The sequence below is a fragment of the Photinus pyralis genome, unplaced genomic scaffold, assembly GCF_008802855.1.
Source record: "Photinus pyralis isolate 1611_PpyrPB1 unplaced genomic scaffold, Ppyr1.3 Ppyr1.4_LG10, whole genome shotgun sequence".
Taxonomy (NCBI): domain Eukaryota; kingdom Metazoa; phylum Arthropoda; class Insecta; order Coleoptera; family Lampyridae; genus Photinus; species Photinus pyralis.
Genome location: NW_022170250.1, coordinates 18332550 through 18347075, shown reverse-complemented (window position 1 = coordinate 18347075; position 14526 = coordinate 18332550). Strand labels below are relative to the sequence as shown.

The window sequence follows — 14526 nt, the reverse complement described above, 5'->3', positions numbered from 1 at the left end:
AGACGCAGAAGAAGAGCAGTAGTGGATGTGTAAAAGTTGTAAAGAAGAGGAAACGAGCGAAAATGAGATGTTGAAGAAGTGTAGAAGAGCAGAAGTGTAGCAACGGAGTACAAATGGCTAAAAAAGCAGATACGAGAAAATGTAACACAATAGGAAAATTACAAGTAAACAGAGATAAACCACAAGAAAAATAGAAGAGAGCAAATGAGAATGGGTCAGGCACAGGGAGAACGGAAGAGAAATCGGAGGAAAGACACGAAAAGACAGAAACAAAGACAGCTACAATTAAGCCAAAAATGAAAACGGCAATGCAACAGACAGAAGAGGAGCATAAAAAAAGGTGCGCTTAAGAACCAGCAAAAAAAACAGGTAAGCGAAAGAAAGACGAAAACCAAAGGAGAACAGAACGATGGGAGAAAAAGAGCAGATTAATCTCAAAGGTGGAAAGAAACAGGAGACGACTAAGGGATCGGGGCTGTGGTAAGGTAGAGAGAAGTGATGAAAGATCATAAAGAGAGCAGAGGAATAAGAAAGAGGGTAGGAGAAATATAACACAGCAAACAAAATGCAACGGAGCAAAAATGGAAAGATTTGGTGCAGAGAAGCGGATCAGCGGAGGATAGTCAGAAGAAGAGCAGAAAACGAGTAGAGACCATTAAGAAAGCAGAAAAAAACAAATATATCGAAAAAGGAGCAGAAGGAGGACGAAGAACGGATAGGAGAACGGCAGAAGAGTAAAAGAGCTTAGAACAAATTGAGGATTGTGTGGTAAAAAGCTAAAAAGAAACAAAGCAAAAGGGCAAAATAGACTAAAGCAAAACAAGTATACGGGGGAGCAACAGTAAAGCAGAAGAAAAACAGTAGGACAGCAGTAGAGGTATGAGAGAAGATGCGGTAAAGTCGAGGGGAAGACGAGGTGAAGGATTTAGGAGAAGAAAGACGAGTGGGAAAAACCGGGAGATAGAGGAGCGGAGAATAAGTGGAAACGTGCGGTGGAAGGGCAGAAGAGGAGCAGAGGAGCATGTAAAAGAGAATCTTATCTTATCTTAAATGAGAAACCAAACACAAGAAGAAAGTAACTTAAAGTAGAATAGGGCAAAAGAAGAAGGAAAGAGAGAAGGTAAGAATTGGCTAGGTACAGAAAAGCGGAGGCCTAAAAATGGGATCGAATAACAGACGAGAAAAGGGAAGAATAAGAAAGCAAACCAAGAAAAGATCAGTTTAACAGATTGATAAAAGACCAAACGGGTAAGAGATCGTGGAAAAGGAAGCAGAATGAGAGCACGAGGTGAACATTGGGGAAGCAGCGATGAAAATTAGCAGTAGAGTAGAGTGGAGCACATGAAAAGAGCGGAAGAGCAAGAAAAGACAGATGTCCAAAGGAAATAAGAGCTACAGAGAAGAGAAAGGAGCAGAAAAACAGAAGAATGGATATTTGTAAATGTACAGTGGGTTGGGTTGGTAGAGCAGCCTTGGCTGAAACCCCGCTCATTCAAAAATAAAGGCAAGCAAATAGAGAAGAAAATGGCAAATGGGAGAGAAATAGACAATTAACTCTTTATGACCTGTGATAAGGCGGGGTCGAGTAGAGGAAGTGCACAACAGAGAAAGAGAGATAATAAAGGAGGTGCATACTGGGGCTACGTCCTCGCTCAAAACATTCACGGTTACGATTGAAGGGCAACGGACTCTAAACGTCTTAGGAAGGAATGTAGGACCGCCCCCCCTCCCCAGGAAAGAAAGATAAAATCTTTGTAGAACCATGGCATCTAGGGCGGAGGGGGGGGGGGCTGTATTGGAATACCTCCTTGACAAAAAAGATTCATTACTCATAAGATGTTCGTAGGTGTAGTATTTCAGACCCCCCCCCCCCAACGGTGCTACGCTCTCCCTCAAAACGTTTACCTATAAGCACTATCCAAAAGTGACAGTGTGTCGTATCAGGCCATTGTAATCTTGGTGGCTTTTAAAATTCTAGGAAGGGGGAAGTGTAACGGTTTACATGCCCAGTTAAAATCGGAAAAGGTATTAAGAGAGAAGACATCAAAATGTTAAATAATATGGCATTAAACGTACAAAAACCTAAAACAAAATAATCCTAATCTACTGGTATCGTCGTTGAATAATCTGTCTCGACTTGGGGAGGTGACAGGCTGATACGTTGTGCAATCGGTTGAGACCGTCGGGCAACTTCAACCTTAGCTTCAACTTCAAATCCACCTCCTCTTTACTCTGAACCTGCTGGAGAGTGTCAATTACGTCACTGACCATCTCCAAGTCGACGCACCTGAAATGAATATTTCTTATAGATCAGCACCCACCCTGTCTCGAGCTTACAAAGGACATGGATTCGTGGGGACGAGAGATTTTACTTGGTACATGGGAGCGACGAGCGCTTCCTCTCTGATAACAGATGGCGCAGCTTTTCCCTTAGCTTTCGCCTAGGCACAGTCGGTAAGTTATCGGTCACGCTAAGATTTAGCCTTACCGCAGTCTTTTGCTTGTAGTACGCATTTGCGAGTAGATCGACGACGTCGCTCTCCAAGATCTGGAGGTAAAGAAGAACATTGAAATCGTTAATCTTGGTGTTCTCCCCCAGAAGATCAATTAGAGGCGCGACGTTGCACTTGCAGATCTTGAAGAGCTTGTCGATGCCGTTGTAGATCTTCTGGAAGTTGTTCCTCATCGATTTCGAGGCGCTTTCCGCCGAGTCGGCCTGAAAGCAATCGTCACCAGCTGATAACTACGCGTTCGGTTGCCACCTCCTTCTTAGCGGCGCGGAACTGTTTCTTCAGATCTTCGATCTTGGTCTTCTGCTGCACCGCCCGAGCGGCCTGAAGGTTCCGCTGTCGAACTGAAACGGCAAAATCCGTTGGAGGTTAGAGCGCGTCGACTCACCGATATCTCCCTGCAATCCCATTATCTCCTCGGTGACGTTTTCGATGTCACTTTGTAGCTGCTCTACGTAGACGAAGCTGGCGAGGTTTACCGTTTCGACAGCGCCGTAATTGGCGATGAATTTACCGGTGTTCTTCTTCGGCTCGATGTGGCTAAAACTCTACGGGAGGTTACGGGAACCGTCGCAGGTGTGAGTAACCTGGATTTCGTTTAGAATTGCACCGTAGCGCCTGAGATCTTCCTCCATTTCCTCGCGCTTTTCCATCCGTCGCTTTCTTTTGAGTTCGAGCAGCTGCTTCATGTTTCGGTACTGCTCTCTGACGCCAACAAACTCGATGAGGTCGCGATCTTTGTCGAGCTTCTTCTGCAGGTGGTCCATCTCCTGAAGACCAACAGGTGGTAAGTTGACGCGTTGAGATAGGCGATACTTGAGTCGCCCTGATGTAGTCGTTGTAAGCGAAGTCTCTGCACGATTGCAGTCTGGCGATCCATTCGTCTCTGCGGTCGTAGGCGAGGGTCGCCTGCTCCACAATGTCCATCATGATCCGCTTGCCTTTGTTCAAATTGGCAATGTAAGTGTACCAAAGCTTGTTGAAGCTCTCCCTCTCGATGAGCTGGTGCTCGATCTCCAGCCGTAAGCGACAGGAATCCGCGGACATCAAACCGAACTGCTTCATGTAGGTGTCAAGTTTATTCTCGAGCCCCTCCAGAGTTTTTTGCCCAAGCAACTGGCGTTCCAGTATTTGCAAATCCGACGGCACCCGAGTCGAAATTTCATCAATCAACTTGCGCTTCTAAATAAGGTAAGATAATCACTGCCTTGGTGCGGCCTCCCAAGCTCACCGCCGTGATATCACTGTCTAGTTCCCGCAAGTGGTGCTTCCTCTCGATGATTCTCCTCGAAAACTCCTCGCGCTCCACGACGAGGGCGGCCAGTTCGGATCTCATCCGCTCGTCTTGCTCAAGCTTGCCCGCACTGCACGCCACCAGCACGTCGAGGAGGACGTCAACGTGCTCTCTAGTTAAAATCTGGCTCACCTTCATGCAACGCGCCAGCTCCGCGTCGGAGGTGAGCGCACCGCGTTCGCTCACCAAATTCCTAAACTACTCTCGATTTGATGGTAAAATCGATTCGAAGAGGACTTACCTGAACCATACTCCGCTTCAAGGCGTCCTCTGCCTGTAGGTCCATTTCGAACTTCTTCTCCGGCGACACGGTTTTGACCTTGGACGCCATTTTTGGTAGGAGCAAAAGCAGAGAAAATGAGTAAAATGACAAAAAATTAAAAACAAGTTTGAACTGTCAAAATTGTTTTGTTTGCGATGGGGTTGAGAAATCAGTGTCGATCCTGGACCCGTGAAATTGCAGCCTTCTGCTCTTACTTCACCCCTGCTATTCGCCTTCTTCACTCTTCGTTCTTGCACTTTGGCTCTTTTACTCCACATTCCCCCCTTACGCACTTCCATCTCTTCTACTCGTTCTCTGCTTTTCCACCACTCATCCTGCGCTTTTCATACGAACATGGGGGGAAATAAGCAATTAATCTTTTTTCCAAGGAGTTATTCCATAAACCCTTCAGATCCCCCGGCTCCACATTCTTCCGTAAAGATTGTGCGTTTCTTTCCTGGAAGCTATTCCATACCCCCAAACCCCCCAGACCTTTCGGTTCTACATTCTCTCCCGTTTAGACCGCTTCGCACTTAGACCATAACTCTTGGATAGTGTTTATAGTTGAACCTTTTGAGGGAGAACGTAGCACCGGAGAGCCTGGGGGGGGGGGGGGTATGAAATCGTCCTAAAATAAAAAAAATCGAATACTAATTTTTGTATTAGGAGAGCATAAAAACGAGAAACGTCCAAATACCATCCTTTAAAACTTAATGGATCGTACTAGAAGTGCATCAGTGCATGTAAGGTCAACATTCGTATCAGTAGGTACATCAGCGTAGGGATAGCTTATTTATGGAAACAGAGGTGCATAAACGAGAGGAGGTGTACAGTGTGTATTAGGATCAAAGTTAACAATCGAGAATTAGGAGAGCATATAAACGCGAGAGGACTACGGACATGATGTTTGTATCAGGAGTACATGAAACGTTGTTGCTCTTGGGAACAGGAGTGATTAAATGAAAGGAGGTGGATATAGGTACATCGAACTCGACAATAACAATAGAAAATTAGTTTTCTTGCATTCGAAGTATTTAAAAGCGACAAGGCTGCAGACATGACTAGTTCAGGCATTGATTATTGTATCAGGAGTACATCCGTGAACTAAAAGTCAGAATATAGATTATTACCTTCGAAACAGGAGTGTATACACGATCGGAAGAGCACATCAGCGCACAAAGGTCAGTTTAATAGGAGTACACAATCAAGGGGTCATAGTAGGCTTAAAGTTAAAAAAACAGTTACTAGTTTTTTTAATCAGGAGCATTTAGAAGCGGGAAAACCACAGTTATGACTCGTATACAACGTATCAACGTGAGGAGGTGTGTATGGATATATTAGACTCAAAGTGAACAATGCGGTATCAATTTTCTTATAAAACAACAAAAATTACAGACATGATTCATTCAGAAATTGTGTATCAGGAGCGCATAAAAGTTTCTAGAAAGTTGGAATAATTTTTATATTAGGAGCTGAGAAATGCTTAAAGCTGCATAAGATTGTTACTTATCGGAACAGAAGTACATAATCTAGAGGAGGACATGTTAACCTTACGTTTTACAGGGAGGAGGTGCAAAATCTATTTACTGTACAATTATTGCGCATTGTGTTTTCCTAATTTTTTGTGATCCTGACACGTTCGGTTTATTCAAAATTTTCTTTTAAAAATGAATCTAGTTCACAGAAACACGATGAGGAGCAGAATCTATTTACCTAAATTTTCTGCACATCATCGAACCTTTCCCATTACTCCTACAACCATCCCAGGACTTCCATACCCCCTGAGACTACCCGGTTCTCCTTATAACGTTCATCCCTACGGACTTGTGTGATAGTTTTTCATAGAAGATAATCGAATCTTCCTATCCCCATTGCTTCCTAGGGAATAAAAGTTCAATGTTTATTCTCCTACAACTATCGCAGGGCTTTGTACACTGGGGGGGGATTCCATGAATATATCCATACCCCCCAGACCCCCCGGTAGTAAGTTTTCCCACATGTCGTTCATCTCCAAGCATTCTCGTGATAGTTTTTCATAGAAGATAATCGAATCTTCGTTTCCCCATTGCTTCCTAGGGAATAAAAATTCAATGTTCCTTCTCCTACAACTATCCCAGGACTTTGTATAATCGGGGGTATTCCATACCCCCCAGACCTCCCGGTAGTAAGTTTTCCCACATGTCGTTCATCTCCAAGCATTCTCGTGATAGTTTTTCATAGAAGATAATCGAATCTTCGTTTCCCCATTGCTTCCTAGGGAATAAAAATTCAATGTTCCTTCTCCTACAACTATCCCAGGACTTTGTATAATCGGGGGTATTCCATACCCCCCAGACCTCCCGGTAGTAAGTTTTCCCACATGTCGTTCATCTCCAAGCATTCTCGTGATAGTTTTTCATAGAAGATAATCGAATCTTCGTTTCCCCATTGCTTCCTAGGGAATAAAAATTCAATGTTCCTTCTCCTACAACTATCCCAGGACTTTGTATAATCGGGGGTATTCCATACCCCCCAGACCTCCCGGTAGTAAGTTTTCCCACATGTCGTTCATCTCTAAGGTCTCGTGATAGCTTTCATAGAAGATCGTCGAATCTTCCATCCCTCATAAAACACTTCCTAGGAAAGGATAATTCAGTGTTTTGTCTTCTACAACTTATCCCATGACTTTGTAGGCTGGGGGGGGGGGGGGGGGGGGTATTCCCTACCCCCAGACCCCCCGGTGATACGTTCTCCAACACACCGTACATCCAAAAAAATATATGTTTCTTTCCTAGGCAGCTACAGTGTAACGGAAACGATTGTAGTATCGTAACTTTCCGTACCCACTTGCCTTCTCGTCCGTTCGTATTCCTATGGCACTTTTACTCTCTTTCTTTTACTCTCGTCTCGAATGCTGTTTACTTTTTTGTTCCTTCAATCTCAGATCTTTACATTTCCTGGTCCTTTGCTGTTTTCTTTCTCTATTCCTCCTCCTCTATCTTTCTTTCTCTTTTATGCACTTCCGCTCCTGCTCGTTTCCTCTTTTTTGCTGTTTCAATTTTTACACTGCTCCTTTATTCATACTGGATTCCGTTTGACCCGGCTTCTTTCCCTTTTTCTGATTTTCTGCTCCTTTCTCTTCTCTGTAGCTCTTATTTCCTTTGCACATCTGTCTTCACTTGCTTTTCCGCTCTTTTCATGTGCTTCTCTTGTATTCTTTGTTCACTTCGTGTCCCTATTCTACTTCTTTTGCCTCACGGTCTTACTCGTTTGGTCCTTCATCAGTCTATCCCCTCCCTTCATTCGATTTTCTTACACCTTTGGTCCTTCTTACTCCTGCTCTGTTCTTCCCTCTTCTTCATTTTTCTTCCGATAGTCTTTCACCTCACTCCTCTCTTTCTGAAAACAGGAGACGATCTCATGTTTTCATTCAACTTTATGTTTCTTTTTTTTTGGCTTGATTGCATTTGTTCTTATTCTTCCCCTTTCTTGCCTTCTATTCGATTCCTTTCTTATACTTCCACTTTTCTGTGCATTGTCCCTTTTGCTCTATCCAACTGCTATGTTACTTTCTTCTTGTGTTTGGTTTTTCGCTTGGTTGTCTGCTCTTCTCCAATATATATCCGTTATTCTCTTTCGCTTGCACCTCTGCTTCTCTTGTGCCTTTTCTCCCGCTTGTTCTCCGCTCCTCTATCTCTCTGATTTTACACTGTCGTCTTTCTTCCCTCAACCCTTACCCGGGTCTTTCTCCCTCTTTTTCACCCCGTTCTATAATCCTCTGCTTCACCGCGTCTTATCTCATATTTGTTCTGCCTGTTTTTCTTCCGTTTTTCTTTTGTTCTCCCCTGTACTTGTTTTGCTGAATTTTGGCTATTTTGCCCTTTTGCTGTGCTTTTTAGCCAGTCCCCAATTTGTTCTTGGCTCCTCTGCTCTTCTGCCGTTCCCGTACCGTTCTTTGTTCTCCTTCTATACAATATCCTGCTTCTCTTCCCATATTTTCGTTCTTTTTCTGCTTTCTGAATGGTTCTTTTTCTACTCTTCCCCTGACTATCTTCCACTGATCCGCTTTTGTGCTGAAAATCTTTCCATTTTTGCTCCGTTGCATTTTGTTTGCTATGTTGTATTTCTCCTACCCTGTTTTTTCTAGGTCTCTGCTTTCTTTACATCTCTTCACCTCACTACATCCCCGATACCTTAGTCGTCTCCTATTCTAATCTTCTTTTGTATACCTTTCACACGGGTTCCGCCTGTTTTCTACTTTCTTCCCCCTTTACGATTAATCTGCTCGTCTTTCGCCCATCATCTGCCCCAACGTTTTTCCCACTTAATTCTTACTGTCACCCTTCCATCATTTATCTGCTTTCATTTTCGTTTTAATGGTTTCCATTTTTTCATTTTATTTACTTACTCCTTCTGTTCTCGTTTTGCTTTCATTTTTCTTCCGCTTGCACCTCTCTTTTTGCACCCATCGTTTGTCTTTATTTAGCTCAATATTTGTTCCTTTCTTTTCGTGTCTTTCCTCCGATAGCTTGTTTCTCTTTCGTTCTCCCTCGTGCCTAGCTCATTCTCATTATTGCTCTCTTTTTTTATCCATTTCTACTCCGTTGCTATATTTCTGTCCTTGTACTTTTCTTCAACATCTCATTTCTTCCGTAGTTTTAGCTTTACGTCCCTTTTGCGCTTCCTCCACACGTTTTCGGTTTGTTTACTAACCCCCTTTCTTTTTCACCTTCGTTCAATTATTTCTGTGCGTACTCCTATTCTTCCGTTGCCAATCTTTTGCCTGTTTTTGCCCGGTTCTTCCCTTCTTTCTTTTGCTACCCTATTCGCGTTTCATTTTACCATCTTGCTTTCTTCTGCCGCCGCTTCTGCTCGACCTTTATACAGTTTCTTTCATCTTATCTTGTCTTATTCACTCTTCGTCTGCTCTTTCCATACCTACCCTTTCTCTCCTACTTTTCCGGAATTCCTCTACTGCCACACATCTGCGCTCAAATTCTGCTCTTCTTCTCTTATTTCTCTTGTCCCACTTCTGGTCCTTTTCTACTCTTCTTGCTTTTCCTTCACTTATCCCTGCTGCTTATCTAACCGCATTCCTCTCTAACCTGCTGCATCACTTATTCTTTTCCACTCTTCATTTGTTGTTATATTGCTCAATTTGTGCAATTTTCTACTCTTTCGCTTACCTTTTCGCGCATATGCTCTTTCCCTTCCTTCTCCATATTAGGCCATGAGTTTTTTCTTTGTTGTTGCTTCTTCTACGATTGATAGTGTTTTTATAAACCTAATCCAGACCTCAAATCGCGCTGCACTAGAAAGGCCCACACAATAAAGTTGGGTTCGAATTGAAAACGCACAAGTAAAGTACCAGGAGAGCAGAACTTTTGTTTCTACGTTGAATGCAACCTAATCATCTTCTAAGATAGTTACAATGGAGGTTCCTGGGGAACACAAGATATTTGTGTTTATATGGCCCAGACAATTGCAACATCTTTTACGGTATCCGATCTGGTAACAGGAGAACAGTTCTGTTTCGCATTATGTCTGTGTTATATGCAAACGTGGCAGTTTTTGACGTACACAATCTTATTGGAAGAACATGGTACTAAACTAATGTAATGAGAGGATCGTTCCATAGGTATTTTGCGTTGGTATGAGGAGAACAGAAGTTTTTTTTCCAATTTTTGAATGCGGTTACCTACTTGGAATTGCCAAAGCGTGTTGGCTGAAAGATAACGGACAGGTTTAGTATTCGCAAATATTTTGTACGTTCACGTTTGGTACACTCAAGGTTCGTATTATCTCAAACAGTAAACAAAGACAGAGAGCTGTTGCTATATCACGAAACCGCGCATAGTACGAGCACGATGTGGAAAACTCTTTATTTACTCAACTCACTAGTGCTCACCAGTGACAATGTCCTTTCGACAGCCCACTCGCAGTTCGGATTTGAACCGAAAGTTGTTGGTGGAACAAGCACGACGATCGACAAGCACCCCTACCAGCTGTCACTGAGGAAGCTCGACGCCCACTACTGCGGGGCCACCCTAATCGCGCCCAAAATCGCCCTCACAGCTGCTCACTGCCTTTACAACACCCGGTAAGTCCAGCTAACTTTGGAAACCGCCGCTTACCAAGATTTTAGACCGGAGATAATTACGGTACGTGGAGGTAGCTCGTACCACAAGAGAGGCGGGCAAGTTCTGCAGGTGGCGAAAATTTGCTCCCACCCCAAGTACTCTGCGAACTCCAGCGACTATGACGTCTCCGTTCTGTTACTTTACGAAACATTTTCGCCTAAATGGAAAATTAGGGCGATACCTGCACAGGTCAGAGGTCGAGACGTAGCGGTAGGACGCATGGGGATGGTGGCCGGGTGGGGGCAGCTCTCGTTCAACGGCCCTATGCCCGATGAGATCAACGTGGTGCGTTTGCCGCGAATCCACCACGATGATTGCGCCAGATATTACCCGGAGGAGAGCGTAACCGACCGAATGGTGTGCTACGGGTACCAAGAGGGAGGCAAGGACGTCTGCTACGGCGACTCGGGTGGTGCGATCATGGTCGGGGGGAGGCTAAGCGGAATTTCCTCGTGGGGCTACGGATGCGGTTTTCCTAGACGACCGAATGTATTCACGAAAGTTTCCAATCCGGAAATCAACGACTTTATTACTAAGTTTTTAAATGACCTGTCACTCTTTGACCACTGTTAATTAGCCAATACACGCACATTTCTCTTTAATCCAGGGTAGGTAGTGGGAGATTCTGGTGTATACGTCAGGATACCCTTTGGCGCAGAGTATCATCCATGAGACTATCCCAATTTGGTGCGGCGTTCCAGCGATGTATCTCACCAAGGGCCCGCCGGAGTCGTACTTGCACCCACCGTTCCCGGGTTTGCTGAACGCGCAGATTTGGGATACGTCGATCGGTCTCATGACGTCTTTGCCGTTGTTAAGTTGACGTAGAGTAGATTGTCGCTGACCGGCCCAGGGTAGACCGTCATCCCCCACCCGCTCAGCACGCACTGAACCTCGGCGGCTATCTCCTCATGGTCCAAGGAGATGGCAGCGACAAGCCTGGGGTGGAATTCTATTGTGGACACCTTCAGCAGTGCCACGTCGTTTTTGACGTAGTAGGAGTCGTAGCTTTCGTGTACAACCACCTCCGTCACCTGGTGGCTAAGACCTCCGCCAGTCAACTTGGTGGTACCGGCCACAATTTTCAAAGCGTCGGGGGCCAATCTAAAAAAACGGACCCCATCTTATTTAAAATTGCAAAAAAGACGACTCACCCGTCGACGCAGTGGGCCGCGGTCAAGACCCACTCTCGCCCGATGATCGACCCAGCGCAGATATGCTCCGCCGCACCGAAATGGCGAATCGACACCGCCCAAAATCCGCGAGCTTCGGCCGTATGCGTCCGCAGCGAGGAGTAGAGCCACCACAAGCAACATGTCCAGCTGTATGAATAATGCCGAGACAAAATTGACCTAACCCACTTTTGTTATCGCCCAAGCTTACCTTGGGAAACGGTTTGATTGCTTGAAGGCCTTGGCCCTTTTCTGTGTTTATGCGGGCGACTGTAATTTATATATCTTCGCGTAAGGTCTGCATATGGATTATTTACGTGGAGTGCCCCAAGGATCTACATTAGGGCCGTTGCTATTCCTGCAATCACTCTGGGGTGCAATGGTAGACACTATTGGTTCTATTCCTTTAGTTATGTTACCTATTCGCCTTTCTCAAGCCCGGAACGAACACACAAGGTTCCGCTAAGGCCGTTCTCTCCAAGGCTCACATCAAGCTTCTAGAAATCCTTTGAAGTTTCTTGGGTGCTCTTGGAAAGGACCTTAGAGATTATTTTCAAAAAAATTTAAAAACTGTTAAATGGATTTCTATTCCTTTATAGATTTTTAGAAGCTCTTAGAGCCTTAAGGGTTTAAAGCCTTGAAGTCCTACAGACGTGGAGCAGTCTTGGTAGTATTTAATTCTGAATTTCTTTAAAGCTTTAAAACCTTCAAATATGAGACATTTTGAGGTACCTTTGTAAGCTATAAAGGCTCAATACCATCCTAAAGGAGGCTAAGGTATTTAAGCCTTGAAGGGTTAAATACTCAAAGCTCTACAGACCTTCAAGCTTTGAAGCCTTAAAGTTATTGAGCCTTAACGCGTTAGAATCGTTCACATTTTTAAAATTTAAAGCTTCTATCCCTTGGAGTCTTCAGGTCTTAAGGCCTCAAAGCCTTAGAATCCTCCAAGCGTTTAAAACTTAAACCCAATTTGGAGCATTGCATTTTGAAAGCTTTGAGGAGTAGATGGCCTAAACTCCCAGTTCATTGTGACCTTAGAACATTTGCTACCTGAAGACGCCATGAAAAATTGAAGCCTTAGAGTTAAGAAATGTCGTAACCTTGGATCGTGGAGGCGGGAATTCTTTTGAACACTCCGAACTTGGTGCTTTGAAGATTTAAGGCCTTGAAGCCTTAGAGTGACTATAGATTTAAACTTTTAACGCCCTTATCGGCCGTTAGCCTTTCTTAAACACTGGTAAAGGCCCTTTAAGGGCCGCTAAAGAAGCGATGACTAAGATTTTATAGGCCCAAGTTCCAAGGCGTAAACAAAATGGTTTAAAATTTTGGAGCCTTAAGGGCTTAAGCCTTGAAATCTTCCAGACGTGAAGCACTAGAGTCTTGGTAGTATTCAATTATGAATTTTTTTAAAGCTTTAAACCCTTCAACTATAAGACACTTTGAGGTACCTTTGCAGATTATAAAGGCTCAATATCATAAGGGGGTTAAGGTATTTAAGCCTTAAAGGATTAAATACTCAAAGCTCTGCAGACCTTCAAGCTTTGAAGCACTGAAGTTATTAAGCCTTGACGCTTTAGAATCTTCCATATCTTTAAGATTTAAAGCTTCTATCCCTTGGAGTCTTCAGGACTCAAAGCCTTGGAAACCTCCAAGGGTTGGAAACTTAAACGCAACTTGGAGCATTACGTATCCTGAAAGCATTGAGGAATGGATGCCTACAGTACTAGTTCAGTGACCTTGGAGCGTTTGCAACCTGAAAACGCCATGAGGAATTGAAGCCTTAGGGTTATGAAATTCTGTAACCTTGAATTCTGGAAGGGTGGATTCCTTTGAACTCATCGAAATCGAATTCGAAATCTTGAAGGCCTTGAAATTTAAAGACCTTGAGCACATTCAATATTTATAAGGCTATTAAGAACACTTAAAAGTCCCTGGAATTGGTCATAAGAGCTTTAAAAAGGCTTTAGGACATTCTAGAAAGTTTTGGAGGGCTTTTGTAAGTCGTCAAGGCTGTTAATGGAATTTAAACTTCTAGCACTCTTATAAATAAAGACCCTTTAAGGGCTCTTAAAGACACTATTGCCTAGTAAGTAAAATGATATTGATACATTCTTAGGCCCAAGTGCCAAAACGTAAACGTTTTAAATTTTTGAAGCCTTAAGGTCTTAAAATATTGAAGTCTTACAGACGTGAAGCATTGGAACCTTGAAGTTTGGTGGCATTGAATTCTACATTTCTTTGAAACCATGGAACATGCGAATTTTGTGGTGTCTAAAGGTTACTTACGCCTGAAAGGATTAATTTCTTGAATTTCTATAGACCTTGAAGTTTCGGTACCTTGAAGTTATTAAGCCTTGACGCTTTGAAACCTTTCTAAACTTTGAAAACTTGAACTATCAGAAGCCTTTATGCCTTGGCACCTTAAAGGGTTTGAGAACCTTCAACACATAAACATTCAAACTCTACATCGATCCGCTGTGAGGATTATAAAACCTTGAAACCTTGAAACTTTGAGACCTTGAAACTTTGAAACATTGCAACCTTGAAATCTAAAAACTTTGAAAACCTGATACCTTGAAACCTTAAAACCTTGGAAATCTTTAAATGTAGAATATTGGAGCCCCGAAAATTTAAGTCAACGTTATTTGAACCTAGGCAGGTTTCTTCAATCGTGATGAAACAGGTTTCTATCCAGAGAACATACTAGATGAGGAGGTATTTGACAAACCATAATAACACACTTTCAATAGAAAAGTGTGTGTTAAAGGACCTATGAAAACGTGAATCCTAAACGATATCACGATATCACCTGAAAAGGTATTTATGAGTAAATTTTGTACCAACTTGTGCGTTCTGTGATTCTGATACAATGAAGAAGGTATCAGGAGAACGTGAAAAAGTACCTTCTTACCTATTGCGAGCAAGCTTTGTAACATGAAAAAAATACGTGGCGAGGTACCAAAAAATTGTGATGGTTTTATAAATCCAAATACAACTAGTGGTGCTTCTGATTTCTGAGGTCCTAATAGATGAACTCTTTAAAATGAATTTTTAATCGGTAAAACAAGAGAAGAGAAGGCGTTGTCGACATTGATCTTTTATGTCCGTGTACCTAGCACGAGTTACCAAATACAATTTTAATCAGGAGAACATAGTAAGAAAGAGGTTT

General features: G+C 43.2%; 3 protein-coding genes across 3 annotated transcripts; 1 reads left to right on the top strand and 2 right to left on the bottom strand.

The window, feature by feature from the left end:
- Positions 1-2080: 2080 nt before the first annotated feature.
- On the bottom strand, positions 2081-4292 carry LOC116161329. The gene is made up of 9 exons (XM_031474650.1): positions 4046-4292; positions 3742-4002; positions 3327-3692; positions 3098-3280; positions 2899-3058; positions 2763-2854; positions 2489-2716; positions 2338-2441; positions 2081-2287 (listed from the first exon to the last, which is right to left on the bottom strand). Exons 1-9 carry the CDS (start codon positions 4133-4135, stop codon positions 2104-2106), a joined length of 1668 nt encoding a protein of 555 aa, XP_031330510.1. The 5' UTR covers positions 4136-4292; the 3' UTR covers positions 2081-2103.
- A 5615-nt stretch (positions 4293-9907) lies between these two features.
- On the top strand, positions 9908-10820 carry LOC116161332 (trypsin 3A1-like). Its single transcript, XM_031474655.1, has 2 exons — positions 9908-10145; positions 10191-10820. The coding sequence occupies exons 1-2, from the start codon at positions 9913-9915 to the stop codon at positions 10756-10758; spliced, it is 801 nt and encodes a 266-aa protein (XP_031330515.1). The 5' UTR covers positions 9908-9912; the 3' UTR covers positions 10759-10820.
- A 159-nt stretch (positions 10821-10979) lies between these two features.
- On the bottom strand, positions 10980-12118 carry LOC116162407 (trypsin-4-like). Its single transcript, XM_031476022.1, has 3 exons — positions 12090-12118; positions 11340-11507; positions 10980-11289 (listed from the first exon to the last, which is right to left on the bottom strand). The coding sequence occupies exons 1-3, from the start codon at positions 12116-12118 to the stop codon at positions 10980-10982; spliced, it is 507 nt and encodes a 168-aa protein (XP_031331882.1).
- Positions 12119-14526: the final 2408 nt, after the last annotated feature.

What these genes read in the sequence shown, in the direction of transcription:
- LOC116161329 (XM_031474650.1), bottom strand. Translation starts at nt 4,135, where the DNA reads ATGGCGTCCAAGGTCAAAACCGTGTCGCCGGAGAAGAAGTTCGAAATG. An exon ending in ACTACATCAGGGCGACTCAA is followed by an intron (nt 3,281 to 3,326) that starts GTATCGCCTATC and finishes GTTGGTCTTCAG; the next exon opens with GAGATGGACCACCTGCAGAA. An exon ending in ACTACAAGCAAAAGACTGCG is followed by an intron (nt 2,442 to 2,488) that starts GTAAGGCTAAAT and finishes GACTGTGCCTAG; the next exon opens with GCGAAAGCTAAGGGAAAAGC.
- LOC116161332 (XM_031474655.1), top strand. Translation starts at nt 9,913, where the DNA reads ATGTGGAAAACTCTTTATTTACTCAACTCACTAGTGCTCACCAGTGAC. An exon ending in CACTGCCTTTACAACACCCG is followed by an intron (nt 10,146 to 10,190) that starts GTAAGTCCAGCT and finishes CCAAGATTTTAG; the next exon opens with ACCGGAGATAATTACGGTAC.
- LOC116162407 (XM_031476022.1), bottom strand. Translation starts at nt 12,118, where the DNA reads ATGGTATTGAGCCTTTATAGCTTACAAAG. An exon ending in AGCCTTTATAGCTTACAAAG is followed by an intron (nt 11,508 to 12,089) that starts GTACCTCAAAAT and finishes TTATTCATACAG; the next exon opens with CTGGACATGTTGCTTGTGGT. An exon ending in GCGGCCCACTGCGTCGACGG is followed by an intron (nt 11,290 to 11,339) that starts GTGAGTCGTCTT and finishes CCGTTTTTTTAG; the next exon opens with ATTGGCCCCCGACGCTTTGA.